The sequence below is a fragment of the Gadus morhua genome, chromosome 14 (assembly GCF_902167405.1).
Source record: "Gadus morhua chromosome 14, gadMor3.0, whole genome shotgun sequence".
Lineage (NCBI taxonomy): Eukaryota > Metazoa > Chordata > Actinopteri > Gadiformes > Gadidae > Gadus > Gadus morhua.
This window is the reverse complement of record NC_044061.1, coordinates 17,029,410-17,042,764: the sequence shown is the minus strand read 5'-3', so window position 1 is coordinate 17,042,764 and position 13,355 is coordinate 17,029,410. Positions and strand designations below refer to the sequence as shown.

General features: G+C 42.8%; 1 protein-coding gene across 3 annotated transcripts; it reads right to left on the bottom strand.

Moving 5' to 3' along the window:
* nsmce1 (NSE1 component of SMC5/6 complex) lies at window positions 1-12,423 on the bottom strand. Of its 3 annotated transcripts, XM_030377565.1 has the most exons (9): window positions 11,106-11,263; window positions 10,031-10,138; window positions 9,832-9,911; window positions 9,287-9,408; window positions 6,980-7,057; window positions 3,608-3,754; window positions 3,162-3,281; window positions 1,579-1,708; window positions 1-141 (listed from the first exon to the last, which is right to left on the bottom strand). In XM_030377565.1, exons 3-9 carry the CDS (start codon window positions 9,866-9,868, stop codon window positions 107-109), a joined length of 669 nt encoding a protein of 222 aa, XP_030233425.1. In that variant the 5' UTR covers window positions 9,869-9,911; window positions 10,031-10,138; window positions 11,106-11,263; the 3' UTR covers window positions 1-106. The 3 variants fall into 3 exon arrangements, with proteins under 3 accessions (XP_030233425.1, XP_030233424.1, XP_030233423.1); XM_030377564.1 differs by lacking the exons at window positions 9,832-9,911; window positions 11,106-11,263 and adding an exon at window positions 12,319-12,423; XM_030377563.1 differs by lacking the exon at window positions 9,832-9,911 and having other exon boundaries at window positions 11,106-11,273.
* Window positions 12,424-13,355: the final 932 nt, after the last annotated feature.

Here is a 13,355-nt window from a genome sequence, read left to right as displayed (position 1 = left end):
TCCAAGAGAAATGTTTAATATCAAGGTAAAAAAAGACAAGCCTTTGGAAGAAGAAACTGAAACTGAAACTCATTCGTTAATTATTGTTACCAAAGGAAACCAGCCTTCATCTTTGACGCTGAGAGAGAGATTGTCGGCACTCTGAAAGAAAGCAAAGACAAATAATTGGGGACCGGGTCTGATGTCATTCAACAGTGCATTGTGTAGGTTACCTAGGACGTTTACAGAAGCTGAAGTTTTGACAAGAAGAAATTTACGAGGAATTATACCAGAATACGGTTTGTTTGTTTTTCGTGTTAAAGACATTGATTGCGATGATCTATGGCTGCGTTTGTGACTGTCGGCACACATTGAATAATCAATTATACTACCATGAATAATTTGAGTTATTCACATCCCTAGTATGTTACAATTTTCTTGGAACTGGGGAAGAAGATATGACAATATGATAAAAGGGGGTAACAATGGGTTCTTACAAGTGACTTGTTTGAACTTGTATTTTCTTAACTGATGGGTACATATTCTATTATTAGTTGGCATGTATGATTTATTGGTATAAAAAGGCTCTCAGTTAATGGAACATTCAAACCACCCCCACTAGTGGGCACATTGGTTAACCCCGACTGAATAAAATCAGTTGGGAGAAAGATTTACTTTGTGTAGTGTACGTTAATTAAACCAAGTACTGTTAAAATTTGTATGTTGTATTAAGGACTATAAGTCCGCCTGGAGTATGCATCTCTTCTCTCTGTTGGATGTAAGTAATGTTTCCTTTATAGACAGATCATGGATGAATAGTGATAACTGCGCCCAGTATGGTTCAGAAGTGTTTATTTCACCAGTGTCTTTATAAGTTAAGGGTTAGAATGTAGCAATGTGGGTAATTTGAAATAGGTCAATGTTTTAAGTTATCTAGACAAACTAGCCAGATGAATGTATTACATTGATCGGGGAATGCCAGTACTTTCCAATCATCGCATACACAATTCCTTTACAGATAAATTTAGGCTTCTGACTGAAAATTCTTTATATCTGTTCTTTCCTCAAACTTTTTACATAGCTATTACAAAATATTTAAAGGTTGCAGGGTTGTGTTGGCATTGAAAAAAAGAAAATATATGTACACTCTCGTTCTAGGCTCGTTCCAGTCTCGTTCTGGGTTAAACACCTGTTGGTTAAACTTCCAGGAGCCTAGCCTAGGGACATTTATATTGTTAACTGCAATGTTTAACACATTTAGATACAAGTAAACAACTACAAATTTTACTTCAAGTTTAATAACAAAAGTCAATAAAAACTTTGGTTCAAACAAGTTTACACAGTTACTCTGAAGTAATTATGCTGTACGATACTACTACACCAGTTTCGTTGCCATGAATGGTTTAAGGCCTATCCAATTACATCCAGAGGCATTTTAGAAATGCCATTGAAATCCAAAATCAATGGCGGCAGATTTTCGATAGAAAAAAAATGACGTTGGAAGAGGCTCCAGCCTAGAACGTTGCAGGCTTTAATCTCAATGATTACCCTAGAATACTCTAGTTTGAAACCGGATCATTCAAGGTGTGTAGGAGTTACCTGCTCTGACTTTATTAGGCCAAAGCTCACTGCATCCCGGACATCTCTGCACCGCTTTCTTCTTGAAGTATTTCTCGGCACATGGGTTGTGGATCTTTACAGTACACAGAGGGTTTGCACATATCTGGTACTGCAGGACAAACAGAAGAACACTCTTCTAAAATGACAAAATAAACCGTTTTGTAAATTAATAGATACTTTAATAGATACTATATACACTATCCAGAGAGACTTTATAAAATGTCATAGAAGCAGGTAGAAGTTAAGGCTTCTTATACCATGGTCTGGGGGAATACTCGATTGTGATTGGCTGCAGGGTGTGCATTAACCCCTGATATACGGACACCTGCCAAGTAGTTCCAGTCAAATTGTCTCTTCAGCCTTCCAAACGAGAGCTGGTATTTTGTGAAAAATACATTAAACTGTAATCCAAAAACGCGGTTATATGCTATAGACCCTATAGTATCTGTTGTATAAAGGCTGGGACGAATTTCAAATTATAAATATGTACAATGCATAACGTTATCTCTCTGGCTCATAGCTGAGCGGACTAGAATACCTCCCATTGCCAAGTCGTAGCTACGGTCTGTCCTATTTACTGGAGGAGTGAACAACGTTTCCGTTGCATAAGAACCTTACGGGAGGGTAGGGCTGGGTATTGCCATGTACCTCAAAATTCAATTCAATTCAGATTCTTTAGGTCTTGATTCGATTTGATATTGATCCAATTGCTTCGATATATCGATTCAATAATACGGGCAGATGACAAAAATACCTAAAGATTATTTAGAATCAACCATTTCAAAATTAATTAACCATTTAATTGTGCTTTAATTGGCAAAAAGGGAATACAACATTGTATAGTATTAGAATACAACATTGTATAGTATTGTTCCTGAGCTAAACTTGCAGCATAAATCTAATAATCATAACATGGACAAATGTAAAAGTGCAAGTCAATTTAGCCATACTCGCCATACTAGATTACAATGACTGAGTATGCTTTTTTCTATTTTTTTTTATAATCGCTAAAAAAATAATCTGAATCGAAATTGAATCGAGAACAAATAAATTGCAGCGCATATTTTTACCCAGCCCTACGGGAGGGTAATGGTTGTTCCAGGTATTAGTCAAACCCTCAGGCGTTACCAGGGAAACAAAGTTATGGCTTGTGAAAAACGTTATATTTGGATTGTAAAACGCATGAAAATATAAATGAATAGTTTTGATTTATTTTCTTTGGCAAGTGACCATGGTATAAGCGGGATAATGCCCTTCGAGGTGTCCATTATTAGGAATTAATGGACTTTCCATCGTCCATTAATTCCTGATAATGGACACCTTGTCGGGCATTATCCCTTACTTGTCGCCTGCAAAATATCTAGTAGTAGACTGGAGACAATGGACTAATTATAAGAATCTCAAAGACACTTAACATAGAAAAATAAATTATTAGCTTCTAATTGTGGCAACTTGTAGTAACACCCTGCCCTACTGAACCTTATGTCATATAATGTGATTAAAACTCATCAAGCTATCCCCTTCCCAGTCCCCGTTGTGGAGCTCAGACGGTAGGTGTTCACCTTGAAGGCCAGACAGTGGCACACGGCGCACACCTTCACCTGCTCTTCGTCATACATGGTCCGTATGTATGGCTCCATGTCCATGACGCACCGCGTCGACAGGCTGTAGTCTCCTTGTTTCTACAGCAACCAAGCATTCAAACGAACATGGTCGCATGAGCACAGCAGAAGGGTAGGTAGGATCTAAAGTAGCATTACCAAACTTCAAACTAATAAAGTTATCATTAAGCATCATTATTAATATTCTAGTGACCTAGGCGTTGAAAGTAGAAGAAACTGAGGGGTAATCCCATTTCTGGTGAAGAGTCCTCATCGTAAATAAATATTTTATTAACAACATATCGGGGATATACATCATCCCAAAAAATTCTCCAAACGCACTCCTGGGACATAAAACGAACCTGCTCCTTAATATCTACATCTAGCACACACACACACACACACACCTCTACAAGCCAGTTATCGGACACCATGCGTTTCAGCAGGCACTCTGCAGCGCTCTTTGTCAGCTTCCGGGTCTGTAGACTGTCTGCCATGTTCAGGATGTCTGTGGAGGAAGCTGTGCTGTCGTCCGAAGACATTATCAGGTCCATCTGGATCATAAAGACGTCAATAAGCACATTTAAGGTTATTTGATGTATACATCACGATAGAAGGAGTATATCAAGATCGAGATACAAATATTTGGATTTTAAACATATATAAAGGCGACATATTATGCCACCAGGTGTGAGTGTGATTAGCCATTACAAGCCGTTTTGAAAATGTGCGGCTTCTGACATCACAGGTGGGGATGTCAACCCAGATGTGAGCTGGATAGATCAGTCGACCAGCCTACCCAGTGGACTTTAGCAAACGTTGCTCATCTATCCGTCATACATCTAGGTGGACACGCCTACCTGTGATGTCAGAAGCTGCACATTTTCAAAACGGCTTGTATGGCTAATCACACTCACAGCTGGTGGTATAATATGTCCCCTTTAATTCTGGAATGCATCCCTGACTCTACATAATAATAATAATACATTTAATTTAGAGGCGCCTTTCAAGACACCCAAGGTCACCTTACAGAGCATATAGCCATCATACATTTTTTAAAAAACAAGACATTGTGTAAAAATAAATAAACATAAGCAATAAGAAATAAATAAAACAAAAACAAGACAAAACAAAACAAAAAAAACAATCAAAACAGTGATCAGTTAGACGTTGTGTGCGAGTTTGAACAGGTGAGTTTTGAGTTGTGACTTGAAGGTTGTAATGGTGTCATTGTTTTATGTGTGGGGGGAGGGAGTTCCAGAGCCTGGGTGCTGAACAGCTGAATGACCGGGCACCCATTGTAGTGAGTCTTGATGTGGGGATACATAGTAGTCCAGCAGAGGTTGAGCGGAGGGAGCGGGAGGGAGTGTATTCTTGGAGGAGGTCGCAGAGATAACTGGGGGCTAGGTTGTGGAGAGCTTTGTAGGTGAGGAGTAGGGTTTTGTATTGGATACGGTAGTGTACTGGGAGCCAGTGAAGTTGAATGAGGACTGGGGTGATGTGGTCAGATGATTTGGTGCGGGTGATGATCTGGGCGGCTTAGTTCTGAATGATCTGCAGTCTGTTGATGAGTTTGGTGGGGACTCCAGTGAGGAGGGCGTTGCAGTAGTCTATGTGTGATGTGACAAATGAGTGAACTAGGATTTCAGTGTTGGATTGGGTCAGTGATGGGCGGAGTCTGGCGATGTTGCGGAGGTGGAAGAATGCAGTCCGGGTGATGTTGTGAATATGGGGTGCGAATGAGAGGGTGTTGTCCAGGATGACGCCAAGGCTCTTGACTTTGGAGGAGAAGGGTACTGGGAATCCATCGATAATTATGAGTGGAGCTGGGGTGTGTTGTGATTTAGTGAGGGTGGATTTGGATCCGATGAGCAGGGCCTCGGTTTTGTTTCCATTGAGTTTCAGGAAGTTCCTGCTCAACCAGCTCCGGATCTCTTCCAGGCACGTGATGAGGGAGGAGGGGGGGATGGCAGCGGTGGGTTTGGTGGAGATGTAGACCTGTGTGTCGTCAGCGTAGCAGTGAAAATGGACCCCATGGTGACGGAGGAGTGTGCCCAGCGGGAGGAGGTAAGTGGTGAAGAGGAGTGGACCCAAGACTGACCCCTGGGGGACACCCAGTGAGACACCTGAACACCCAGACTTGTGGTTGCTTAGTTGAACAAATTGTTGACGGCCGGTGAGGTAGGACGTAAACCAGGAGAGTGCAGCACCAGTGATCCCAATACCAGCTAGGCGGTCCAGGAGCAGAGGGTGGGAGATGGTGTCGAATGCTGCGCTGAGATCGAGGAGGATGAGAATGGTGAGTAATCCAGAGTCGGCTGCAAGGAGGAGGTCGTTGGTGATTTTGACTAGGGCTGTTTCAGTGCTGTGTTTTGGACGGAAGCCAGATTGGAACGGTTCGTGGAGATTGTTAATGTCGAGGTGGGACTGTAGTTGTGCGGCAACCACCCTTTCAAGTGTTTTGGAGATGAAAGGGAGATTGGAGATGGGCCGGTCAGATGGGTCAGCACCAGGTTTTTTCAGGATGGGAGTGATGGCAGCCAGCTTGAAAGTGAGGGGTACAGTACCAATAGTGAGGGAGGAGTTAATTATGTTGGTGATCATGGGGGAGATGGACGGAAGACATGCTTTGACGAGGGAGGTGGGAAGAGGATCGAGCTGACAGGTGGTGGTTTTGGCTTTCCGGTCTGTTCTGTTACTAGGGTGAAGTCAGAGAGGGAGCTGATGAGAGGTTGGCCAGAGGTGATCATCCAGGGTGGGTCATCAGAGGGGGTGCGAGATGAGGCCAGTTGTTGGTGAATGGTGTTGATTTTAGAGCTGAAGAAGTCAAGGAACGCAGTGCATTGGGTGGTGGAAATATCTGGAGGGAGAGATTTAGGAGGCTGAAGTAAGTGGTTGACTGTTGAGAAGAGGACTCTGCTGTTGCCTGTACCAGTGTTGATGAGGTTGGAGTAGTATGATGTTTTGGCAGTGGTGAGGGCATTCTTGTAGTGATGGAGGTGGTCCGAATACATTTGGCGGTGTACAGTGAGTTGAGTCTTATTGTAGAGTCGCTCCAGTCGACGACCAGTGGCTTTGAGCTGGCGCAGATGAGGAGTGAACCAGGGAGCAGTGTGGGTGAATGAGACTGAGCGGGTTTACAGGGGGGCCAGGGTGGTGAGGGAGGAGGAGAGGCAGTTATTGTAGTGAGTCACCAGGTCAGTCAGGGAGGAAGCTGGGGGAGGGTTGGGGTAGGAGCTGATCATGGTGGAGAGGTCTGTGGTGTTGATAAGTTTGATGTTTCTGAAGGAGATGGTCCGTTGTTCCTTGGTTTTGTGTAGTTGGGTATGAATGTCAAAAAGTACAGCTTTGTGGTCGGAGATGGGGAAATCAATGACATCAAGGTTAGTGGGAGTGATGTCAGTGCAGCAGATTAAATCCAGAATGTGACCTTTGTTATGGGTTGGGAGGTTGACATGTTGTGTGATGCCAAGACAGTCCAGAAGTGATGTGAAGTCATTAGCAAAAGTACAGGATGGGTTGTCAATGTGGATGTTGAAATCACCAAGGAGGATAACAGTGGGGGACATTGCACATACAGATGTAAGTAGTGAGTAGTACATGGCCCCTGGCCTCTAACTGGCTAGTTTCACATCTCTCAGCGTGATATCCCTCACACTCACTATGTAAAGCCCTTTGTGTCCCTTAAATAGCACCATAGCCCGGAGTACTTTTTATTATCCTCCTTATGATTATTATCAACCATCATGAAGAAAGAGCATACGAGGGACAGAACCTACCGTTCGCCTGAATAGTTCCAACTCATTGTCCGCGTAGTCGGATGACATCCTGGTGAGTTCGTTGTTTGCTGTATTGACCTAAACAGAAGGGAACCAACACGACACATTATCCTGTGGTGTTCCTCTTTTAATAGTTTAAAATAAGATTCAACAGGGCTTTTAGTCAGCCTTTGATCCGTCAGCCTGAAGGGATTAATGTGACTCTGAGGAAGACAGTAATTAACACTACTTTAGTGGCCAGTGAAGGTCGCACAACCGGCCAGGAGGGCCAGACAAGGCGAGCTAAAGCACACAGGAAGCATCCGTCTGGGAACTCGTTCTAGCTTTACTTCAAAGCCATATTGGTAGTAGAGCAGTTCACCCATCTTTTCTACTAGTGATGTTAGAGTGTAACTTACTTAACTAAATTACATCTATATCCCTTTATTATAGTTGTCGTGAATATCTTGGCCATCATGGTCACCCACTGTGAAGTAGAGCGTAGTACTGGTGTATAAACCCACCAGAGCGTAGGTCAAGCACTGTGATGTACATAGAAACACAATGAACCAAGAGCGACAATGTAGGACGTCCAAGAAGGACGTCAAACATTTACGTGTCATTTTCTTCAATAAACTAAGCTTTCGCCGTTGTCCAGAAATACCTTGCAGGTACTGCGTTTGTTTCTTATTATCCGCCTGTCGCACGGAAGTGACAATACTGTCGATCGATCAACGGAGGGCGTCTGTAGCTCGAACTTGTTGGCACCCTTTCAGACGTCTCAGTACCCCAACGGAGGAGTACTGCGAGATGATTGTTATCGGTCATCAGTGACTTGAATGTAACCCTAACAATCATCTGTTCTTGTTGCACATTGTTTGAGTTGTATTCAGCTTCCAAGTTGCTAGAATCCATACCCTACCACAATCAACACTTCTCGTAGTAGACCATTTGTAAATTGATCGCATGCCATCCACAGACAAATACCAACTATTTGTTCTCTCTTTACCACAGAAATGCAGAGCGACATGTAAACCCGATGCAGAAGCATCAGCATAAAGTTTCACGACTACGTCGAAGCGACTGCGAGGTCATTGCGTTGCGTGAACGAACGTGGAACCATAGTCAAACCTTTACCAGAGCTTAGTACTAGTAGAACTATGCAGGGACTAACCAGAGCGTAGTACTAATATTACCAGTGGCGCCAACTTCAGGGCAATATTGTGGGGGGGGGGGGGGGGGGGGGGGGCATAAATATAAATATTAAGTTCAAATGTGTTCCACCAAAAGGTAGGCTATATGACTTCTCCAAAGTCCTGCTTTCAGAATTTGAGGTTCAGAACAGTAGCTCATGAATTATTTACATATTTTCTATATCCAATTTTTGTACACATTCCAAATTTTGGCTGTGATAATGTATGATTTAATTGCTCCATCCATGGACGAACACGTTTTATAAATGCATTACTAGTGGCGGTGTGCACTTATTCTCCATAAACATGCGTAGCCGTTTCAAGAGACCACTGCATTTGGTAACCCAAATCACCATTCGATTTTTCTGAGAAATCATGGAGGTGACTGGCCAGGCTCTGGTAGTTCTCAAGAACTGACTTCAAACTGCTCACTCTCATTGTCCAGCAGCGGGGGAAAAGCAGGCGAAAACTGTTCCCACCGGCAGGCTTACGGAAAGAGTCAAACCGTTCCAGTCTTTTTGGTAACTCTGATGTATTGCTCAGCTCTTTGACTGTCTTCATCGCATCTTGGGATATGTTAACCTTTCAAACGGCTTCTTGAAAGGCAAGTTTCACGATGTGGGCATTACAATGCACGTACATTACTCTTGTACGTCCTTGACGCGCGCTTGTAAGCCCGACCTGCTCCCTGACATATTTGCAGACCCATCGTAGCACTGTCCTCTACAGTCTGACCAGGACAAACCCAAGTCCAAGCAGGGAATCATTGAGTACGTCAGGAATGTTGCTAGCGATGCTTTAAAACGATTGTTGGGGGAAGAGATAGGGAGGTGGCGGGATGCTATCGCAGCACAGCGTAGCGTTTTATCACGCAGCACAGCATTCTATCGCGCAGCGCTCTATCTCGCTTGCATTATTTAAAAGGACAGACAACAAATACGTCCCAGTTCACTTCGTTTCAATCTTGAGTTTTTTTGCACCCCCAACATTGTCTTTGGGGGTGCAAGAAACCTTGTGCCCTCCAGAGATGGCGCCAGTGAATAGTACTATGTAGGGACTAACCAGAGTATGGTATTAGCAGTACGTGTAGGGACTTACCAGAGTGTTATACTAGTAGGACAATTTAGATACTAACCAGAGCGTAGCATGTCATGCCGTTGTCCTCTGAAGCACGCGTCCTGATCTGCATATTCAAGGCCTCCAGCTTAGAGTTGACCACCTGGATGAACTCTTCGAGTTTGTCGGCAACATAGTGCTCTGCAGGAACACATTTTGTTACACAGAGCTCACTTTTAAGTACTTGTTGTGTGGTGTGCATCACAGAAAAAAGAAGCCCAGGATGGTGTTAATGTGAGGTAACCCTTTTTACCCAAGCCTTTCTTAGGGCTGTGCCCTTGGTAAAAGCACTTTAGGACACAAAAAAAGCATTCTGCCAAACTGCGATTTGATCTCGAGGCTGAGGTCAGGAACCGCAGCGTTCACCCAGGCTACTGCAACACACTTTCCTGTCGCTTACTTCCTATTAACCGTGTACAACAATGAACAGTCCCTGGAGCAAGAACTATAACATGCCAAGAAGAACAACAATAGAGTCAAGGAGAATAAATAGAGGTCTTATATGAAAAATTTGACAAGGCAATATGCAAACATTTCAAATCTAATTTGAATTGTCATTTTAACCTTGGTTTCGTTGAGGTTCTTCTTGTAATGTTCTCATTCTTCCTGCTCTTAGGACTGCTGGTAGACACAGCTCATTGTAACTAAGAGAACAGAAATCATGCAGGGGTAGTCCGGGATAACATCGTCATTCAGCCTAGATGGGTTCATAGTAACGCATAGAAGATGGACTGCTCGTTATGACAACTGCACCTAAGCCTACCTTTGTGGACCTCACAGCAGTGTTGATGGAGCGTCTTGGCCTCCTGTTCGTTTACGATACCCCTGATCATCATGGTCTGGATAAACCTTTGATGACCTTCCCCCAGAACTGTTTGGACAGGGGCATGGATAAGCTTCATTGTTGTATAAACGGGACATCATGTGGCCAAATAGAAGTGACAGTATGTATAACTACTCTGCCACGCGTCACGGACAGTAACTGTCACACACAATATTGTCAGTTATATGAGCTAGATGCCATTATGTGCTTACAAAGGGGAGGACTTACCCTCACAGTGGTATTGGCATTGGAATTATGAGATTAAACCATTCGAACAATATTTACCCAACATGTATTCAAAAGGGTAAAGGTTATTCTAAAACATTGACAAGTTTACAACCGGAATCTCAGACGTAAAGTTGATTTCCCTAGGATTCTAATGTTCACACACATTACATAAGGCAACAAGGTCGCTGTGCTTAACTCCAGTGTGATGCCAGATGTCCCATCATATACCACACTACAGTCTGGAATTAATAACATAACTACTACAGATTTTAAATCTTCCTGTCCAATCGAATTCATTATGTCCCAGTGAAACCCATAGAACGGTTTTATCCAATGTGCTATTCTAGCCATTGGAAGGTTTCTCTGATGATAGATACTCTTCTGATTGATCGATTCTCCGATCCGTGCTTTATCAGGAAAATCATAATTTTCCTTTATAGGGATATGCTTACAATCGATACTTTCATTTCACTACACTCCAAACCAGCTACAACCAAACAGCTATCGACTTTGTTGTTTTCAAAGGAAGAAGTCGATAGCAATGTTTGTTTCCGTCTTTACAATCTACGATGTATTGAAATCAAAGTATCGATTCTAAGCAAATCCCGATGAAGATACAACCATCTCCAATTGATTTAGATGGGCTGTATCTAGAGATAAAAATGTCTGGATGGCTAGATTATCAAATGGGAGAAGAATATAAAGTTAACCCTGGCACTAGCATTAAAGGACATCCGTATAAACACTTTTACGATAAAATGACAATGAAAATTATACTTTTGTTTACCCATTTCTTGGCAAGGATAGTAAGATTACCAGTGCTATGTTTTTTGCGGTTAATAAAGCTGTAGGTAAGACAGCTGTAGCTTATTTTAGCGATTCAAACAAGAGCGCAACGTAGAGAGGCGACGTCAGGCCCTTTCCGGTAGAGCCCAGGGGACCTATGAGATCGGCCGTACTTGCGTTCTTGTGAAACGTCATCAGTCGTAGCCAATTCAAGTACTGTCGTAAAACCCGGAAGTGTTCTTGATGCGTTCTTAAATTGGCCGTTTCATACATAGATATATGTATTAATATATATATATATATATATATATATATATATATATATATATATATATATATATATATATATATATATATATATATATATGGTTTCATATAATATGTCCATGGTTTCATCGAGGATGCATCGGAGGTGACCTGTGTGAACTTGGGACCGTTAAATATCCCAGGATGTATTTCGCATTCCTGTTTTAAAACATCAGTATGCAAGCTATAAAATAGGCTATATAGGATATATATTTTAAAAGTATAACAAATATGGATGCCTATTTTTTCAACATATTTACATACTATTATTTAAAAATGAAAGAGGGGTTTTGTTTTATATAATTGTATAAGTCGCTGGTAGAGGAAACCCATCGCAACGGCAACGGAAATCCGGGTCGGATCCATCTGATCGTTTGTGTGCGTGCGTGTGTGTGTGTGTGTGTGTGTGTGTGTGTGTGTGTGTGTGTGTGTGTGTGTGTGTGTGTGTGTGTGTGTGTGTGTGTGTGTGTGCGCGTGTGCGCGTGCGTGTTTCTATTATATTCTCGCTCGTTCGGAATTCTTATATCAATAGCCTGTACTCCAATAATATAATAATAGGCTATATAGGAAAATTGAGAAACGGCAATCTCATACAATCTTTTTCAAGCCACTGATTGTAGGGTACAGCTGGCTTGCCGTGTGAATCAGATCAGGAATTAAATTTCTCATTCATTTTATCCATTGACTTTTCGGTAAATCGTTATAAATAGAGTTTTTAATCTGTAACCAAGCCAATTATCCGCCAGGTTAATCGTGACCATAAAATATTTGATCGGGGCAAAAAAAATATTGCCCCGATCAAATATCGCATGCCATCCACAGACAAATACCAACTATTTGTTCTCTCTTTACCACGGCAATATTTTGAAAACCGAAGAAAGGGCAAAGGTAAAAGAGTGACTTGTTACCACTCAGAACAAGTCACTTCCTGCAGGATGCACACTTATTCTTTGTGGAATCTTTTGTGATCCTGGTCGCACCGTCCTCTTGTCAGCCGATTGTCAGGTTGAGCTTCCAGAACTTTCCTGTGAGAAACATGAGGAGGCAGATACCAGGATGTTTGCTCACATTGCACACTCAGTACAAATTCTGCACCACAAATGGGCTGTAGTGGTTGCGACAGACACAAATGTGATCATGATGTGCATGTACTACATCCCACACATGGATGGGCTGCAGGAAATGTGGGTGAAGACGATGGCTATCTTCCTACCTGTTCATGCCATCACAGAAGCTCTGGTGGGGAAGTATGATGTTGCAGCTTCAGATCTTACATCCTTTCTCCTCAGCACCTACATACTTACCGGATGTGACACAGTGTGCTATCTGTACAGAAGAGAAAAAAGGCTGGCCTACACAACTGCTATTAAAATCCTGACAGACCTTCTGCTGCTGTGCAGGTATGGTGACCTTGAGGAAAGCCTGGCTGGTGGTAATCTAGATGCACTGCGACCCCATCTCTTTGTGAGCCTCAAAGGAGACATGGGTTGCCTTCCACCAAATGAAGATGTCTTCCTATTACACCTTCACCAACCCCTGCATCAGTTGGCTCTGTGTAAGCGGGCACACATGGTTCAGCCAACCTACCCAGCTGCCACTGATTATGGTAGACAACTTGTCAATGTCAAATTGGTGGCAACCATGATGCAGAAAGAGGCAAAACCTTCTGAACTCAAACACAGCAAATACTGCCGCTGCAAGAAAAGCATGTGTGCCCGAGGATGCTCCTGTGCAAGAGCCACTGTGAAGTGTGGCATTGCATGTCTGTGCACGGGGACCCCAACAGATGTTCAAGGATTGAGCTTGCGCTTGAAGACAGGGACATGCAAGAAGGCCGCGTGTGTGAGAGAGACATAGATGGGGGGGTTCAGTTTTTTCTGCGCTGCTGTATAACCCAGCCTGCCGGTCTTGTTTGCTGTCTCCTCAGGTGGTGAGGGTTAAGGTC